At 39.5% G+C, this 15,618-nt stretch overlaps 3 protein-coding genes across 7 annotated transcripts in view; 1 reads left to right on the forward strand and 2 right to left on the reverse strand.

Moving 5' to 3' along the window:
- The window catches only part of ACSM3 (acyl-CoA synthetase medium chain family member 3), a 74,190-nt gene extending 71,205 nt beyond the window's left edge, over window positions 1–2,985 (reverse strand). The window contains exons 1-2 of the mRNA XM_081554607.1: window positions 2,564–2,985; window positions 1,355–1,855 (exon numbers count right to left, since the gene is read on the reverse strand). The gene's annotated coding sequence lies outside the window, so the exon portion shown is untranslated. The remainder of the gene's footprint in view (window positions 1–1,354; window positions 1,856–2,563) is intronic.
- A 61-nt stretch (window positions 2,986–3,046) lies between these two features.
- Window positions 3,047–8,324, forward strand: THUMPD1 (THUMP domain 1 NAT10 acetyltransferase adaptor). Of its 2 annotated transcripts, none has more exons than XM_081554609.1 (4): window positions 3,047–3,340; window positions 4,607–4,784; window positions 5,760–6,008; window positions 6,515–8,324. In XM_081554609.1, exons 1-4 carry the CDS (start codon window positions 3,110–3,112, stop codon window positions 6,913–6,915), a joined length of 1,059 nt encoding a protein of 352 aa, XP_081410735.1. In that variant the 5' UTR covers window positions 3,047–3,109; the 3' UTR covers window positions 6,916–8,324. The 2 variants fall into 2 exon arrangements, with proteins under 2 accessions (XP_081410735.1, XP_081410736.1); XM_081554610.1 differs by having other exon boundaries at window positions 4,610–4,784.
- Window positions 8,325–11,256: 2,932 nt separating this feature from the next.
- The window catches only part of LOC145531660 (acyl-coenzyme A synthetase ACSM4, mitochondrial), a 29,072-nt gene continuing 24,710 nt past the window's right edge, over window positions 11,257–15,618 (reverse strand). For 2 of the 4 annotated variants that reach the window (XM_081554636.1, XM_081554638.1), the window contains 2 exons: window positions 12,834–12,953; window positions 11,257–11,680 (listed from right to left, as the gene is read on the reverse strand). In XM_081554636.1, the coding sequence (XP_081410762.1) occupies window positions 11,594–11,680; window positions 12,834–12,953 (207 nt within the window). In that variant the 3' untranslated portion in view covers window positions 11,257–11,593. Of the gene's footprint in view, window positions 11,983–12,833; window positions 12,954–15,618 lie in introns of all 4 variants that reach the window. The other 2 variants (XM_081554637.1, XM_081554640.1) reach the window with 1 other exon arrangement.

The following is a 15,618-nucleotide window of genomic DNA, read 5'->3' on the forward strand; positions in this document are numbered from 1 at the left end:
ACTGTGAGGATCCCAGTCAGGTTTAGCAACAGGAATTGCCAGATTTGCTTCTGGAGTTTCATCTGGATCAGCTAGATAAAGAAAGCTGGTGTGCTTCCTCCCTAGCCTTGTCAACAACCATCCTTCTTTTATCCCCTGTGAGCATCAAATTCAAAAGAGTAGGAATGTCTGCCCAAGAGGGATGGTAAGTGGCAAAGATGGAAGAGCAAAGTTCAGTCATGTGGATTGGGTCCTCTCGATATGTAGAGTTATTGTTTTTCCAATTAAACAAATCTGAAGTTGAGAATGGCTTGTGCATCCATAGATACCCAGCTGGTTGGCCATCTGCATTAAGGTCTCCTAAGGCATATTGGTGTAAGGGAAATTGCCCTGCTCCAGAAATGGCTCCCAGTCCAAATTGGGTTTCCTACAGGGTCTTGGATGGTGATGCCAAGCCAGGTTCCTGTGCCCTGGGTGTTAACATAGAAACTCCTAATTGATCTCCACAAGGAGGGGAAATAGGAGGTGATGGCTATACTGGTGGCACGGGTAGCTGGAACACCTGCCGATGCAACGTGCTTGGCCAGTGGAGGAGTTGGGTTGGTCACACGGGGTTTAAGTCCTGAAACAACGTATCTTCACTCTCACTTTCTCCCTCTCCCTCTTGTAGAATAGGTGTTTCCTTGACTTTCTTTCCAGATTGCTGCACCATAAGGCAGCAGCCATCTGACTTTTCTTCCTGATGTAATAGCATAAATGCCTCTACCTATGGAATCTCATTTTTACCTGGCCTTTCACAAAACAATTTTAATTGTGAGATCATATAATAATTAAGTGAGCCATTTAAGGGCCATTGATTCCCTCATTCTAGCGTATATTGGGACCACACACCATTACAACAGGCTATCATCTCTTTCTTAGTCATAGGCCCACAGCTATATCTTGCCCATTTATTTAGGACACAGCCCAAAGGGCTTTCCTTAGGGACAGATGGAGTATTTCCCCTATTGATAAAGTTCAAGAATCACAAAACAGAAATTTAATACCAAAGGCACGAACAGATTCCATTATGAATGGACACAAAAACAAAAGCAAAAGAACCAGTTCACAAAATCAGATAAATTCAACAATTTCCCCTTTCAAATGGGTACCCTGCAAATTGGCTTTTCCTTTAAAGGAAAAGCCCAAATTGAGAGGGGAATATGTTCCCAGCAGTACACACTAGAGCAACTTACCCTACTATATGGAGCCTATCAGCTCCCAAATGTCAATTCCTTGCTCCAACTGCCAAGCACTGGGGCAGCCTGTGACACTTCAGGAAATTTTTAAGGGAAGATCCTCAGGACAAATGTCCTGGCAGCTGCTAGGGCCTTACCTGAAAATTCCCCAAATAGGGTCAGCTCACCACGAGCAGCATGGTTCCTGGCTGGCTCGCCAAAATTTGTTACTGAGCCCCAAGCTCATTCTGCTCCCCACACGAAAGGTCGACTAGAGTCTCCAAAAACCATCTCATCTCAGTCAGGATTCAGGGTCCTTTTATATACTATAGGGAGGGGTGAGGGGCTTTCAGTGGTACCAACCAATGGCAAAACAGGGCTATAAGCTAGCTGCTGGTTAACAGTTGCTCACTTGGTTGAGTGGGAGGGGCAGTCCCACTGGGGCACCCTGACCAACTGCTGAGTGGGACTGGTACGCTGGCGTCTGTCTCAATGGAGCATGCAGGCCAGAGCCAGGGAAGGAAAGGCCCGTTATGCCTCAGGTCCCATGTGGGACCACTGCTACAACACCACAGCACGGCCAGTGTAATGCGACTGCTTTTCACAAGCGGCTCAGGATCTCCAGAAATATATGCTATGCAAACTCCACAGATGACATTCTGAAAAGTAAAGGTGGAAACAAAGGTGAAAGCAAAAAGTAAGATGATGATAAGGTTTTATCAAATAATGGTAAGTCTGGGGTTAAAAACGATTGTTTATCAATAATAAAAGATTATTGACTCTAAGTTCAGTGCCCCTTTTACAGATTACCTCCTTTACGGTTTGTAGTAACTCAAATCTGGCAACAACTTTGTACCTGAGTAGCAACTGGGGGTGAGTGTGAGGAGCACTTACTCCTCCTGAACACATCCCTCAAAAGGGTATCTTTTCAACGATTTTTAAAAGATAAATGTATAAACATGATAGTTGCTGAGCCTATGGATAAAACCACAGAGAAAGCAGTGTGACACATTTATGCAACCCACCATTCCTGGTTTTAAGTCATACAGAAACATATTCTGGCAAATTTAGGCTAAAAACGAATTTATTGGAAACTTTTGGAAAGCTGATAGAATTATAGGGAAGGCTGGAGGAACAGGTGTCAGATATGCTTGGTGACAGGGTCTACATGGGGGCTCATCGTGCTGACCTCGCCAACAAAAGGTAAAAGTCGCAGTGACCCATGAAACTGACCACATTGCTCAAGCAACATCCTATTTTCACCGCTGGCACCTACTTTCCCAAAACTGCCCCCCGATCACCCTACCGTGGGACACCTCTGGCTCTCTGACTGCCGAACTCCTCTTGCAGGCTAAAGATAAACTAACCACCCTACTTCAGGGGACCCAGTTTCCCTCTACTGGGTATAAGAAGGATCCACCGGAAGGGTGGGTTCTTTCCGAGAGCCAGTCACTCTTTCATTTCGCTTTAATAAATCTCCTTTTCTTTGCCTGACTGCCCGGCTTGTTTTCTTCTCCGCACTGGCCTTACAGTTGGGGAATGTTGGAGGCTTGAACCGGCATTAACATTCTGGAAACTGCCACTACCGCCACTTTTGAAAGGCCTGCAAATTTGCTGATACTAGATGCAGTAAGCTGCTGCCACCTGTGGCCGGCCCCTACACCAGGGAAACAGCTTCCCGAGGTGAGGCTAAAGCGAGTTCCTGTCAGTCCTGGGGAGGGGCGGGCCTCACGCCACCTCGCCACAGCCTTCCGCCTTTTAGTACCGGCATTAGGACCTGGCGTAGCCCGGAATGAGGCTCGGGGGAGGGACTAGGGGAGCTCTTCGCGCACGCTTGACGTAATCAGCCCGCGCCAGCAGTGGCCAGGGCCGTGGAGCAACACGTTTCCCGCTGGCCTCAACTCTAACCTACCATGGCGGCCCGTATACAGCAGTCTCCTCAGCCTGGCGGCGGGAAGCGTAAAGGCAAGGCTCAGTATGTGCAGGCCAAGCGGGCTCGACGCTGGGATGGCGGTGGGCCCCGCCAGCTGGAGCCCGGGCTACAGGGCATTCTCATCACCTGTAACATGAACGAGCGCAAGTGCGTGGAGGAGGCCTATAGCCTGCTCAACGAATACGGCGACGACATGTATGGACCAGAAAAGGTACCAATCCCAGGGAGGGCAGGCCTTTGAGGGAGAAGGGCAGGGTGGCAAGCTAGTTGCGTGATTTTGGCCGCCAGAGTGGCGGTAAGGAGGCGTGGCCTCGCCTAGGTATATTTACCCCCGTTCCCCCATCCCTACCAGGTCTCGTTCTAGAAATGCTTGCACCTCTTTGTTTTCCACCCCCATCGTTAATGACGGTGGCTCCCAGGTATAGATTGCTTCCTTCGGTTCAGGCGTTGTTTCTGAAGCTGTTTTAAGAAGCATGTATTTCTCATCGTAGCTTTGGGAAGTATTGCTCACCAGGACACTAGTTAAAAGTTCACACTTCATTTGTACTTAAGGTTTTTGCCACCATTTGGAACAGTATGGCTGTAATGTACAGTGTTTGTCCTAAGCAGTAACATCTCTAAAATAGTGGTTTTGGTACTAATGCTAGTTTCGTCTCAAATGCGTATAAAAATGCACTTCAAACAGTAAAAATATTTTATAACAATACTGTATGAAATCTAGTTGTTCAATTTTGGAAATAATTATATTATTGGTTTAGGATTCGGACCAATACACACACATGCACACCCCAGGGAATTAAATGGAGGAGGAGCATAGTACAAAGGGTATTTAACTTAAATTCAGGTAGGGTACTGTCATTTACTAGCTCAGAGGATGAACATGTTATTTAATTCTGCTGAGCTAGATAAAAAGAAAATTATAGGACTTTGGAAAGTTGGCTAAAAAATTGCATATATACATAAAATATCCCTGTAAACAAAAAAAGCTACATAAATGTGTAAGATTAGTGCCTGATTGGTAACCATATCATCACTAGTGGAGCAGAGAACTGGGCAACAAGTGCATGTCCTATCTACGTGGATACCTTGAGCAAGTTCTTAACTACTTCAGTAGTACAGGTGTAAAGGATTTTTAACTTCATAACTGTTTGGTTTAATCTTATGAAAGGAGAGTGTCATATCAGGCACAGAGATATCTACTGATAGGATTAAAGTCCACCCTGAAATGATTCATCTGGTGAGCACATTTCCCTCTGTCCCAGACTGTCAAGATGCTTTAGAAAACATTTTCAAATGATGTGTACCATAGTCTGAGGAAACTCCCTTCTTCACATTTTGGAGGAGGTGGTGTCTTGGTAAAAAGCTTTATTGTTAATATTGGGTCTTCTGCCCCTGGGGGCGGGGTTTACATAAGTAGTTAATTAAGAGCTTTTAACATGAGCTGTTGTGGCATTTCTGCTCATTAATTTTATGCAAGCAGTTTGCAGACAAGGATCAACAACCCTCTGGAAGTGAGGGAGAAGATGATGATGTGGAAGCTGCCTTGAAGAAAGAAGTTGGTGACATTAAGGCATCCACAGAGATGAAGCTAAGAAGATTCCAGTCAGTGGAGAGTGGAGCAAATAATGTAGTCTTCATCAGGACACTTGGGATAGGTGTGTCTGACTAATACACTTTGAGATTATTGATCCTATAATATCTGGACATCACCCTGTCTCTGAGAACACTGCCTTCAAAATGGCTTCATGGGCATGGCTCAGTTAATCATTTGATTGCATCCTCTCTGTGTTAGCACTGTGTTGGCACTAGGCATATGGAAAGGTGAAATGGGGTAGTGGACTGGCATGGGCTTAGGAGTAGAAACCTGGCTTTGCCACTTCCTTTGTATTTAACTTTAGGCAAAACAAGAGTACATGGTTCTGTCTAAAAGGAGCAGATGCTACTCAGCTCTCCCAATTTGGAATGGCTCCAGACATTTGGGAATGTAGTCCCAGAAGAGCCATATCTTCTGATTTTTCAAAAGTTGAAAATCTGGAGAAGTTTCTATGTTTTTAAATGTAGTTAACTAATTTAAAAATATTGAAAACACTGAACAGCCCCAAATAGAATTGTATGTAGTCACGACACTTCCTAAGGACTACATTATGATCTTGTGGCTCAGGAATTCCTCTGAGATCTGAAGTCTAGACTTCTGTACAAACTTAGCTAATGGATTGATTAAATCTTAAGTGACTTGAAGATTTTTGTTTTGTTTTTGTAAAACATGTTCTATTTAATGTTCATTGGTTTGACTGTTGCTGCTGTTACAGGAAAACAACAGTATGACATTGTCATTAGATAAATCAGACATTATGAATAAGTTAACTCCAGAGTTTTCATGAACAATTGTTTTTGATAAAAACGGAGTTAAAATATTAGATACAGTATTAATAGAGAGTGCACCAAAGAAGTATTAGTTGGAAGAAATGATTGGTTAAACTCGCGTAAAGTTCATTATGATAATTTTTTCTAATCTACCATCAGTTTATGTCACTGCTAATGAAAATTCTTTTTAGAGAGTTTGAAGAGTTTAAAATCTGTGAGGACTTTGAAACTTACCTGTTTGTTTTGTGCTGATTTTTTTCTTTTAGAACCTGAGAAATTGGTGCATCATATTCTCCAAGATATATACAAAACCAAGAAGAAGAAGACTCGGGTTATTCTACGAATGTTGCCCATCTCAGGCACATGCAAGGCTTTCTTAGAAGATATGAAAAAATATGCAGAAACATTTTTGGAACCATGGTTTAAAGCTCCAAATAAAGGAACATTTCAGATTGTATACAAATCTCGGAATAACAGTCATATGAATAGAGAAGAAGTTATTAAAGAATTGGCAGGTATGTTTCTCTTAGTGATTTTGCAAAGATGTGCCATGGTAAATATTTGCTTTTAAGATTTTTTTTTTTAATATTTAGGGCTTATATTTTTGAGTGAGAGCAGGTATTTTAAAATGTCATTAAATAATATCAAGCCTAACTTTTTAATATGTTGGGTCTGAGATTATTTTTGGTAGTTAGATATTGAAGTCTTTTCCAAATCAGAATTGAATTTTCTTTGAGGAAAAAGGGCTCTTACTAACTTTCTCAGGGTTTCATTTGTATTTACATATTGAAAGCATTCAGAGAACTTGATTGAAGTGCATGTAAAATAGTGGACTATTACATGCATTTATATATATAGTATAGTATAACACTACTAGTATATGTAGTATTTCAACAACTACATTTCTGATAAGGTTAGTTATAAATTTAACAAATTCAAAATAGGGGGAGGTGAAAGATTGTTTTTGTATCCACCAGGCTTGATGATATCTTTTTATGTCCCGTTTTCCTTTTTGTTACAGGAATAGTAGGCAGCCTCAATTCGGAAAATAAAGTGGATCTTACCAATCCCCAGTACACAGTGGTAGTAGAAATCATTAAAGCTGTCTGTTGCCTGAGTGTTGTGAAAGATTACATGTTGTTCAGAAAATACAATCTCCAGGAGGTGGTGAAGAGTGCTAAGGACTTGTCACAGCTTAACCCAAAGCAGGCAGCACACACAGGAAATGGGAAAGAAGCTAAATTGGAATCTGGTGACAAATCAAGTCAAAATGACCCAGCAGAAGGAAAAAATAACCAGCAAGTGGTACCAGAGAACAGTGAGGAGCTGGGTCCAACAGACTCAATATCTGAGACACATGTGGTGAATGAGGGGGTGGCTAAACCTGAACTTGCAAGTCAAGTCACAGAAGGATCTGAATGAAATGAAAATGATCTCTGATGGGAAAAGAAATCATTTGGTGTTGGAGGTGGATTTTTCAACTGCAGTTTTGTGAGATGTTGCTGGGATTCCATATAAAATTGTGACTAAAAATACTGTTTTTGATATTGTGTTCTGCATAATTGTTTACTCACAGTAGTGGAGCAGCTCTGTTAATAGTTTTGTTAGAGGTCTTTCCACCCTATATGGCAGTGTGCAGTAGGCCCACGTGCATTTGGTTGTGTTAGAAGCGACTTTGGATAAATTGGTGAACCCTACTGCACAGAGCAGAGGGTGGGAGGGGAATGATGTTGGCCTCTCCCTCATGGTTACCTTCCCCACTCTCCCCTTCTGCACTACCAGCTGACTTATGGGAGTGAACAGGCTCTGTGAAATCAAAACTCAAGAGGGAAATTTCCATTCTAAGAAAGGAATTTTTGTGTATTGCAACTCAGTTGTCTCCTGCCACTTTGTTGTAAACATTGGACAGACATGGGTTGTATAGGTTAGAAGTGAATTTTCAGATTTTTCTTGTTTTGTTTTTATCCCACTCTGCACCTTCCTTTTTTTGGCAGCACCATAGGGCATGTGGGATCTTGGTTCCCAGACCAGGGATCCTACCCATAGCCCCTACAGTGGAAATTATGCTCATTTTTATGTTTTAATAACATTTGTTACAAAAAAATCTGATGGTGCAGTGGTGCAATTTCTGAAGGCAAGGTTTGAAAGAAAAATGTTCCATTCTAGGCATAGATTTACAGACATTTCTGGTAAGGTTGGTTATAAAGAATGAGTCTTCTGAGTCACTGCAGTCTACTAGTGCAACAGGGACTCAAATTCTTTATACTGTAAGCTACTTTACAATGTGAAGGGATTTATAATCCAAGCTGTTCCACTCCATTGTATATCCTTTGTGAAATGCAACTTACAAACTGAAGATTTGTTTTAGCAGTTGTAACTATAAATCATAGCCTCTTGACAAATAAAGATGATTATTTTAATGGCTTTGGAATACCAGGACAGTAAAACTTTTGTTCAGAAAAATCACATTCAGTGAAAAGGTTTAGAAAGCAAATTATTTGGTGGTAGAATTTTTTCCAGAAGAGAAAACTTCACATAATTGATAAGAATCTAATAATATCAACATTTAGCTAGGTCAGGAAGGAGTACAAGAAGTTGAAAAGACTTTACTGTCAGTATAATAAATTGACTTACATGATGCTAAAGAGGTTTTGTATAAAAGCAGCAGCTTCTCTGTGTGAGCTGATGAAGCAACAGATTTCATGAATATTTGTCATACTGTAGCATTTGTAAGATTTGTAAATGATCAGGAAATTCAAGAAAACTCTCAGTTGCTAGGAGCCTCTCCAAGCAACGGTCAATAAAATTCAGTAGGTCTTCACATCTGAAAACCCAGTGATCTGTCATCTGTACTCCTAGTGCCCCATCAGTGGTTGGCTCCATGACAAGTTTTGCATCACTTTAGTAAAAGAATATCCTGACTTTTGTAATTACAGCACATTGCTTTCTTCACAGTGTGAAGAAAAAACTTGGAGATATAAAAAGCTTGGAGATGAAGAAAGTTCTAAATAATGCTACAAAATGGTTAACTTAATTAAAGGTATATTTATGCAAGAATGTTTTTAAAACAAAAGAACCAACTAAAACCTGAAGGAAGAGCATGTAAATCTCTTAAATACAGAAATCCAGTGCTTATCGGAGGAAGAGTTAGCCACAGGATATTTGAGCTGAAAGGTGAATTATCAGTAAGTTCTAAGTACAAGAAAACACTAGGCCAGATTTTGCTAAATGCTTTGAAGATGAAGAATGGTCTAATTAGACATTTTTTCATTGCAAGAACAAATGAGCTGTTTTATGAGAGCCTGGAGAAAAATATTTTTTCTTAAAAGTGACAGGAGTCTTGGATTAAAAGAAACTGACTCTTTGGAATAATTATGTTGCATAAGGTACTCTTGGTTTCCACAGACACTTGGGTTTGAGAATGAAGAAAGCAAGGTCTCAAGCCTTATTTAAACTCTCCTTGAAGAATTGCAAAGCCAAATTAAACAGCATTTCCCCTCCTTTTCCCAACACTATGTGATTGGGTGAGGAACCATTTCTCAAAACCTCAGCCTGAGATTTTGTCATTAAGAGGAAGAGCTGAGAGTCCTGTTCTGATGGTTGTGGATTTCTGTGAAACATGAGTATCCTTCAACTTGGTGCTCACACGCACATACTTTGAAAGTTTTTTCAAGGGTTCCTCCAGGGTAAAACTGAAAAAAGAAGAGAGATAACAAAGAGGATTGCAAAATAAAATATCTGAATTGAGAATACTGAGGGGTTGTGAAATTAGCTTTTGGAGTTGGATTTATTTTTTAACAAGTTTGGCAGTATAAATGTTAAGTCTTCCTGCACCAATGGCTGTATTTGTTTATTGGCTAGTGAACATGGAAGTGATTTTTATCCTTCTAAGCTAGCGATTCTGCTGGTTAACCAGACCAGAAGAATTTGGGATGGAGCAAAGAGAGTAGCTTCCCAGGTGGCTCAGTGGCAAAGAATCCACTTGCCAATGCAGGAGGCACAGTAGACACAGGTTCAATCCCTGGGTCAGGAATATCCCCTGGAGAACAAAATGGCAAACCACTCCAGTATTCTTGCCTGGAGAATTCTGTGGACTGGGGAGCCTGGTGTTCTACGTCCATGGGGTTGCAAAGAGTCAGAAGTGAATGAGCAGGCCAAGCCATGCTATGTGAATAAGAAAGGACCTTGCTAATGCAGATGAGGCTGGCACTTGCTTATATATCTTTAGAATGTCAACTCTTAGTAAGTTGAAGTTATCTTGAAAGGATGATAAGAGCATTCTAAGTATCATTGGGAGAACATGAATAATAGGATTTTGGTGCCTTCATCAGACTTTTTCCAAGACAAAGATACTTTTATTTTGATAGTACAAGACTCTAGGACTCTGGGAGTAAAATTGGCTGTATGCATACAATAGTATGGAACTAGGTTCATTTTATTTTGTGAAAGCTGCTACTCTACATAAAGATTTTGATTTAGTAGTTTATTTATTTATTTATTTTTTTACTTTACAATATTGTATTGGTTTTGCCATACATTGACATGAATCCGCCATGGGTGTACATGTGTTCCCCTTCCAGAACCCCCCTTCCACCTCCCTCCCCATCCCATCCCTCTGGGTCATCCCAGTGCGCCAGCCCCGAGCACCCTGTATCATGCATCGAACCTGGACTGGAGATTCGTTTCACATATGATAATTTACATGCTTCAATGCCATTCTCCCGTATCATCCCATCCTCGCCCTCTCCCATAGAGTCCAAAATACTGTTCTATACATCTGTGTCTCTTTTGCTGTCGTGCATACAGGGTTATCTTTACTGATTTACTAAATTCCATATATATGCGTTAGTATACTGTATTGGTGTTTTTCTTTCTGGCTTACTTCACACTGTATAATAGGCCCCAGTTTAATCCCCTTTTATATTTGTATTTGGTAAGGCCTAAGTGTGATAAAAGCTCTTCTGCAAATACAAGGTAGTACTGTGCTCTGTTGGAATCTGAGTTCTCTTCTATTGGAATCTGAGTTCATTCATTGAAAGATTTATTTTAAAGTTTACCAATTGCTTGTTTCCACTAACGTTTGAGCATATTATTTTATATACAATGGGATTCTAGGGTGGAAATGGAGTGCTTTTTCTCTTTTAATTTTTATTTTAAAAAATAGGTTAAACTCCACTTCAGTGTTGTGGTTTAGTAAACTTGTTTTGCTTTATGGAGGAAGGTGTTAAATTTGATATTTTAAAACATTTCTCTATGATTAAACATGATTTCTGAATGTTGTTTTTACTTGTATTTTGCTTTTGATATGGCCAGATATTCGGCTTTTTTTTTTCGATAGTTCCTAATGTTTTCAGAAAAATAAAAATAAATTAGTTCCCTAAAGACTAGTGTTCTACTTTTTCTTTTGCCTCTTAGTAAAGCTCTTGCTTTATAATTATAAAGTAGTTTAATCATAAAGGATGTTTTTATGTCAAATTATGTATCAAAAGTCATGTGCGTTGTCCAAAAAGTAAAGATACAAATATTGGTTTCTTTTTAATAACTAAAAACTTTCAAGCATTTTATGTCTTAATTCAAGTGTTAGATATTTTACAGTGAGTTTGCTTCAAAATGAAGTATATAGTACAGTACTTAATTAAGTTCATTTATTGACTTTGGAATTGTTTAGAGTCCTTACTTTAACAGTAGTATTTTAATTCACCTTAAAGAATTAGTAACATATAAAAATTTTAAGTAGAAGAAATTGTGTCTTGAGCATTTCTCTTAGAATAGTTCTAATCTTTATTTTGAAATAATCAGGCACAAGATAAATTCATTGTCCATTATGTTTTTCTAATTAATCATTTGACTCCTGCTATTTTAAACACTACAAGCCATTTATCATTGCCTTTGTTGTTTGGTCATCATCATTTTCTTCCCAAATATTTTTAGATTTTTACTTACTTATTTTTTGGCAAAGTGCAAAACAAAAACTTAGTAGAGTTTTTCAACCAGGAAAAATCGTAAGCATTTTAAGAGAGTAGTCACTGAGTTATTGGGAAGCAAGGACTAAAAGAAAGCAGCCCTGTTAACTGCTTAATGCCACTGTGTTCTTGTCAGGCTATTTCCGACCCCATTCATGGTCTCTTAAAACGTTGCGTTTGATTTTCCCAGTGATTGTCTTTGGGAGTTCTTTAACAAATTCCACCTAGTTAACAGAAAAACATATTATGAGACACTTAATCTCAAGTTTACTATCCCCGCTGTCAGTATAATAGGAAAAAACTTTAATGAAACTGGCATTGACTTTCAGTGTCTGTTGTGTTAAGCTAATTGAATGTCTTGGTCACCAGGAACTGTTCTGTTTATATATAAAGATGACAGTGGAGCTCCATCATGCTGGTTTTTAATGCTGGTTTGCTTTACCGAAGAACAGTCCCTTTATTCTATTGCTTTCCTCTAGTTCAAACCAGACCTAGGTCTCTACCCCCAGGGAAATGGAGGCCACAGCTAAAAGCAAAGAGAAACATCAAGTTAATTCTTGGTTTTTTGACCTTGTAAGAACTGGGTCCTGGAAGTTCTGAGGGAGATTTTTTTAAAGATAATTTTGAGTATATACAATTTTCCACTTAGGCCCTGACTTGATAGTAAAATACTTTTTGCTCTCCCTCAAGATATGACTACTGTATTTTAAAATGTTCTCAAACATTCATGAAAAGAAACTAGGCACTGAGTAAGTGAACCGAATGGTTGCTTAGGTTGAAATTAACTACCTTTTAGCTGAAATGATGCCAATTGAAACTGAATTCTCATGTAGAAGATCAGTCAGTATCAACTAATAGGATTCTAGGACTAGAAGGAAATTGTAGTACCATCTGTGTGTCTTTATACAGAATTGTCCTTAAATCCCTCCTTTGGAGAAGGTGTCGGGAAAAATTCCACAGTTCCTTTGGATAATATTTTCTTCCTGTCCCTTGAATTTGATCCTTTGATACTTAAAGTCACATGCTTTGAATTTAGAAAGGTATAATGGCCCAAAAGTACTATGATAGATAAGTCATGTGCTGTCTTTGAAAACAATTGGCCACTATTTTTTTTCCTCACATGAAATGGGACTGACTAGTCTGATAAGGATCTTTAATAGTTACTTAGTATTGTAGAGATGACCAAAGATTCTAATTCTTCAAACATCTGTGGTGTCCTAATATAAAGTATTTTAAAGCAAGATTCTTAGAGCTAAAGTTGAAATAGGTGTCTTCTACTTATATAATGAGTTACTATAAAATCAAAAGCTAATATATGTACTTACTAGTTTAGATACTTATTTGGTAACACATTTAACTTTTGGGCACAATACTTGCCTTTCTTGGATACTTGTAAGGTGCAGTTGATTTTTTTACATGGTCCTGAAGTTCAAGAGTTAATTTCTCTGGGTCGGATGATTTAAAGGGTGCAGATAAAACAACAAAAGCTTTCACTACCTGTGGGGAAAAAAATTAATTTATATCGATATATGTCTTTTTCAGACACATCCAGGAGTTTGGAACCAATGCTGAACACCAATACTTAATTGTTAATAGTAGGTTGAGTAATGCATGTGTATGCTGGAGATCACCTATGAACAAAGCTTGAACACAACTATACAGTGAGATTTTGAGATCTAATTCCATATAAACGGTTTGAGAGTGTGAGGAATGCAGTGGTTCAATAAAGCTAAAGGCTTCATTTTATTTTCATGTCACACTAGTGTTTAACATTTCAACCAGACTAATCCTGTTTATTAAATAGGCAGTCCTTGATTGACAGGTGGCCACTTATTCCATCATACTTAAGAAGTAGTAGAGGATTATTGAAGGTTTAGAGAATATGTGTTTTGAGAGGGTTTTGAGGAGGCCTGATGGAGAAAGTGTGTGTGTTGGGAAATGAACTCAGAAAGGACTGATCTACCTATAAAAAGTCTTCCTTGCCTGACATTTTTTGCTTCTCTTTGTAATACTATTTAAAACCCACCAGCTAGATAATTACTGAGGTGAATATAAATTACTAACAATTCATACATTGATTCTAATTTATGTTAACTTCTGATGTTTAGCTGAAATCAGTTATATTGAGAGAAGGAGAATTTGGTGACAGGAGAAAAGTATTTTGGACAACAGGATCCATTGAGCATGGAGGTGATACTGGAGGTATGAGCATAGGATCCACAGAAGCTCAAGTATAATTTGATCCAGGAATACAGAAAGAGATGTGGGAGAATGCTGATAAGCAAAATGTTTTTGAAATTGCGACATAGAGTCTATAGGAAATTTCCATGAGGAAAGGAAAATTCTCTCTTCCATACTATATGACTTCCTCCTAGAACTAAGGCTGGAGCTTCCCTGGTAGCTCAGATGGTAAAGAATCTGCCTGCAATGCAGGAGACCTGGGTTTGATCCCTGGGTCAGGAAGATCCTCTGGAGAAGAAAATGGCAACCTACTCCAGCATTCTTGCCTGGAGAATTCCAGGGACAGAGGAGCCTGGTGGGCTACAGTCTATGGGGTCACAAAGAGTCGGACACAACTGAGCTGTGGAAAATTCTTAAAGAGATGGGTATACTAGACTACCTTACCTGCCTCTTGAGAACCTGTATGTAGATCAATAGGCAACAGTTAGAACCAGACATGGAGCAATGGACTGTCTCCAGATTGGGAAAGGAGTATGTCAAGGCTGTATATTGTCACCCTGCTTATTTAACTTATATGCAAAGTACATTATGGGAAATGCCAGGCTGGATGAAGCTCAACCTGGAATCAAGACTGCCGGGAGAAATATCAATAACCTCAGATATGCAGATGATATGATACTACTCTAATGACAAAAAGTGAAAAGGAACTAAAGAGCCTCTTGATGAAGTTTAAAGAGAAGAGTGAAAAAGCTGGCTTGAAACTCAACATTCAAAAAACTAAGATCATGGCATCTGGTCCCATCACTTATGTCAAATGGATGAGGAAACAATGGAAACAATGAAAGACTATTTTTTTTGGCTCCAAAATCACTGTGGACGGTGACTGCAGCCATGAAATTAAAAGACATTTGCTTCTTGGAAGGAAAGCTATGACAAACCTAGACAACATATTAAAAAGCAAAGGTCCATATAGTCAAAAATATTGTTTTTCCAGTAGTCATGTATGGATGTGAGAGTTGGACCATATAAAAGGCTGAGCACTGAGAAACTGATGCTTTCAAATTGTGGAGTGGGAGAGAACTCTTGAGAGTCCCTTGGACAGCAAGGAGATCAAACCAGTCAATCCTAAAAGATATCAACGCTGAATATTCATTGGAAGGACTGATGCTGAAGCTGAAGCTCCAAATACTTTGGCCACTTGATTGGAAGAGCCAGCTCACTGGAAAAGACCCTGATGCTGGGAAAGATTGAAGGCAGGAGAAGGAGGCGACAGAGGGTTGAGATGGTTGGATGGCATCATTGATTCAATGGATATGATTTTGAGCAAACTCTGGGAGATGGTGAAGGCCAGGGAAACCTGGCATACTGCAGTCCGTGGGGTCCCAAAGAGTCAGACACAACTGCTTGACTGGACATCAAAAACTAAGGCTACTTTTGTCATTCCCTGAAGTCCCTTTCATTGGGTCCTAATTAGGATTGTGGAATTTGTTTGGGAACTTGTTCACAATCTCTTGTTTGCATTGTTTCTGTGAGAAAGTATAGTCTGAATTCCATGACAATCATACATATAGTAAAATCTGCTTTTGCTTGTGCAGTATCTGGTCTTCCCTTTTCAGTAACAGCACCCTGATTTGCCTATGGAGGATTACTTTACCTCTCTGATAGAGGTGACACTAACTCCTACATCCAATGACTGGCATATGATCCAGGTCGAGCCAGACAGCAAAGAGTCTTTGCAAAGACAGCAAAAAGCTGTCTCCTTTCCTGGGGTTGTTAAGATGTAACTTGTTAAGTATATCTGGAGTTTGTTACCATCAGGTGGGAAGAACCTGCCCAAATAGTGCCAACATAAGGAATAGCAGAGCAAGAAATGGAGACAGACTAAGTTTTGCTAACATCACATGGACCCTTGGATGTGTGAGCCAATGGATTCTTTTTTTTAAAAGAAATATAAGTCAATTTGAGTTGAGTTTCTGTCACT

This window comes from Giraffa tippelskirchi, chromosome 13, assembly GCF_054371585.1.
Source record: "Giraffa tippelskirchi isolate mGirTip1 chromosome 13, T2T-mGirTip1v1.2.pri, whole genome shotgun sequence".
In the NCBI taxonomy this organism is placed as follows: domain Eukaryota; kingdom Metazoa; phylum Chordata; class Mammalia; order Artiodactyla; family Giraffidae; genus Giraffa; species Giraffa tippelskirchi.

Coding starts and splice junctions, on each gene's coding strand:
- THUMPD1 (XM_081554609.1), top strand. CDS start 3,110: ATGGCGGCCCGTATACAGCAGTCTCCTCAGCCTGGCGGCGGGAAGCGT. Junction 3,341..4,606: donor ACATGTATGGACCAGAAAAG/GTACCAATCCCA, acceptor ATTTTATGCAAG/CAGTTTGCAGACAAGGATCA. Junction 4,785..5,759: donor CATCAGGACACTTGGGATAG/GTGTGTCTGACT, acceptor TTTTTCTTTTAG/AACCTGAGAAATTGGTGCAT.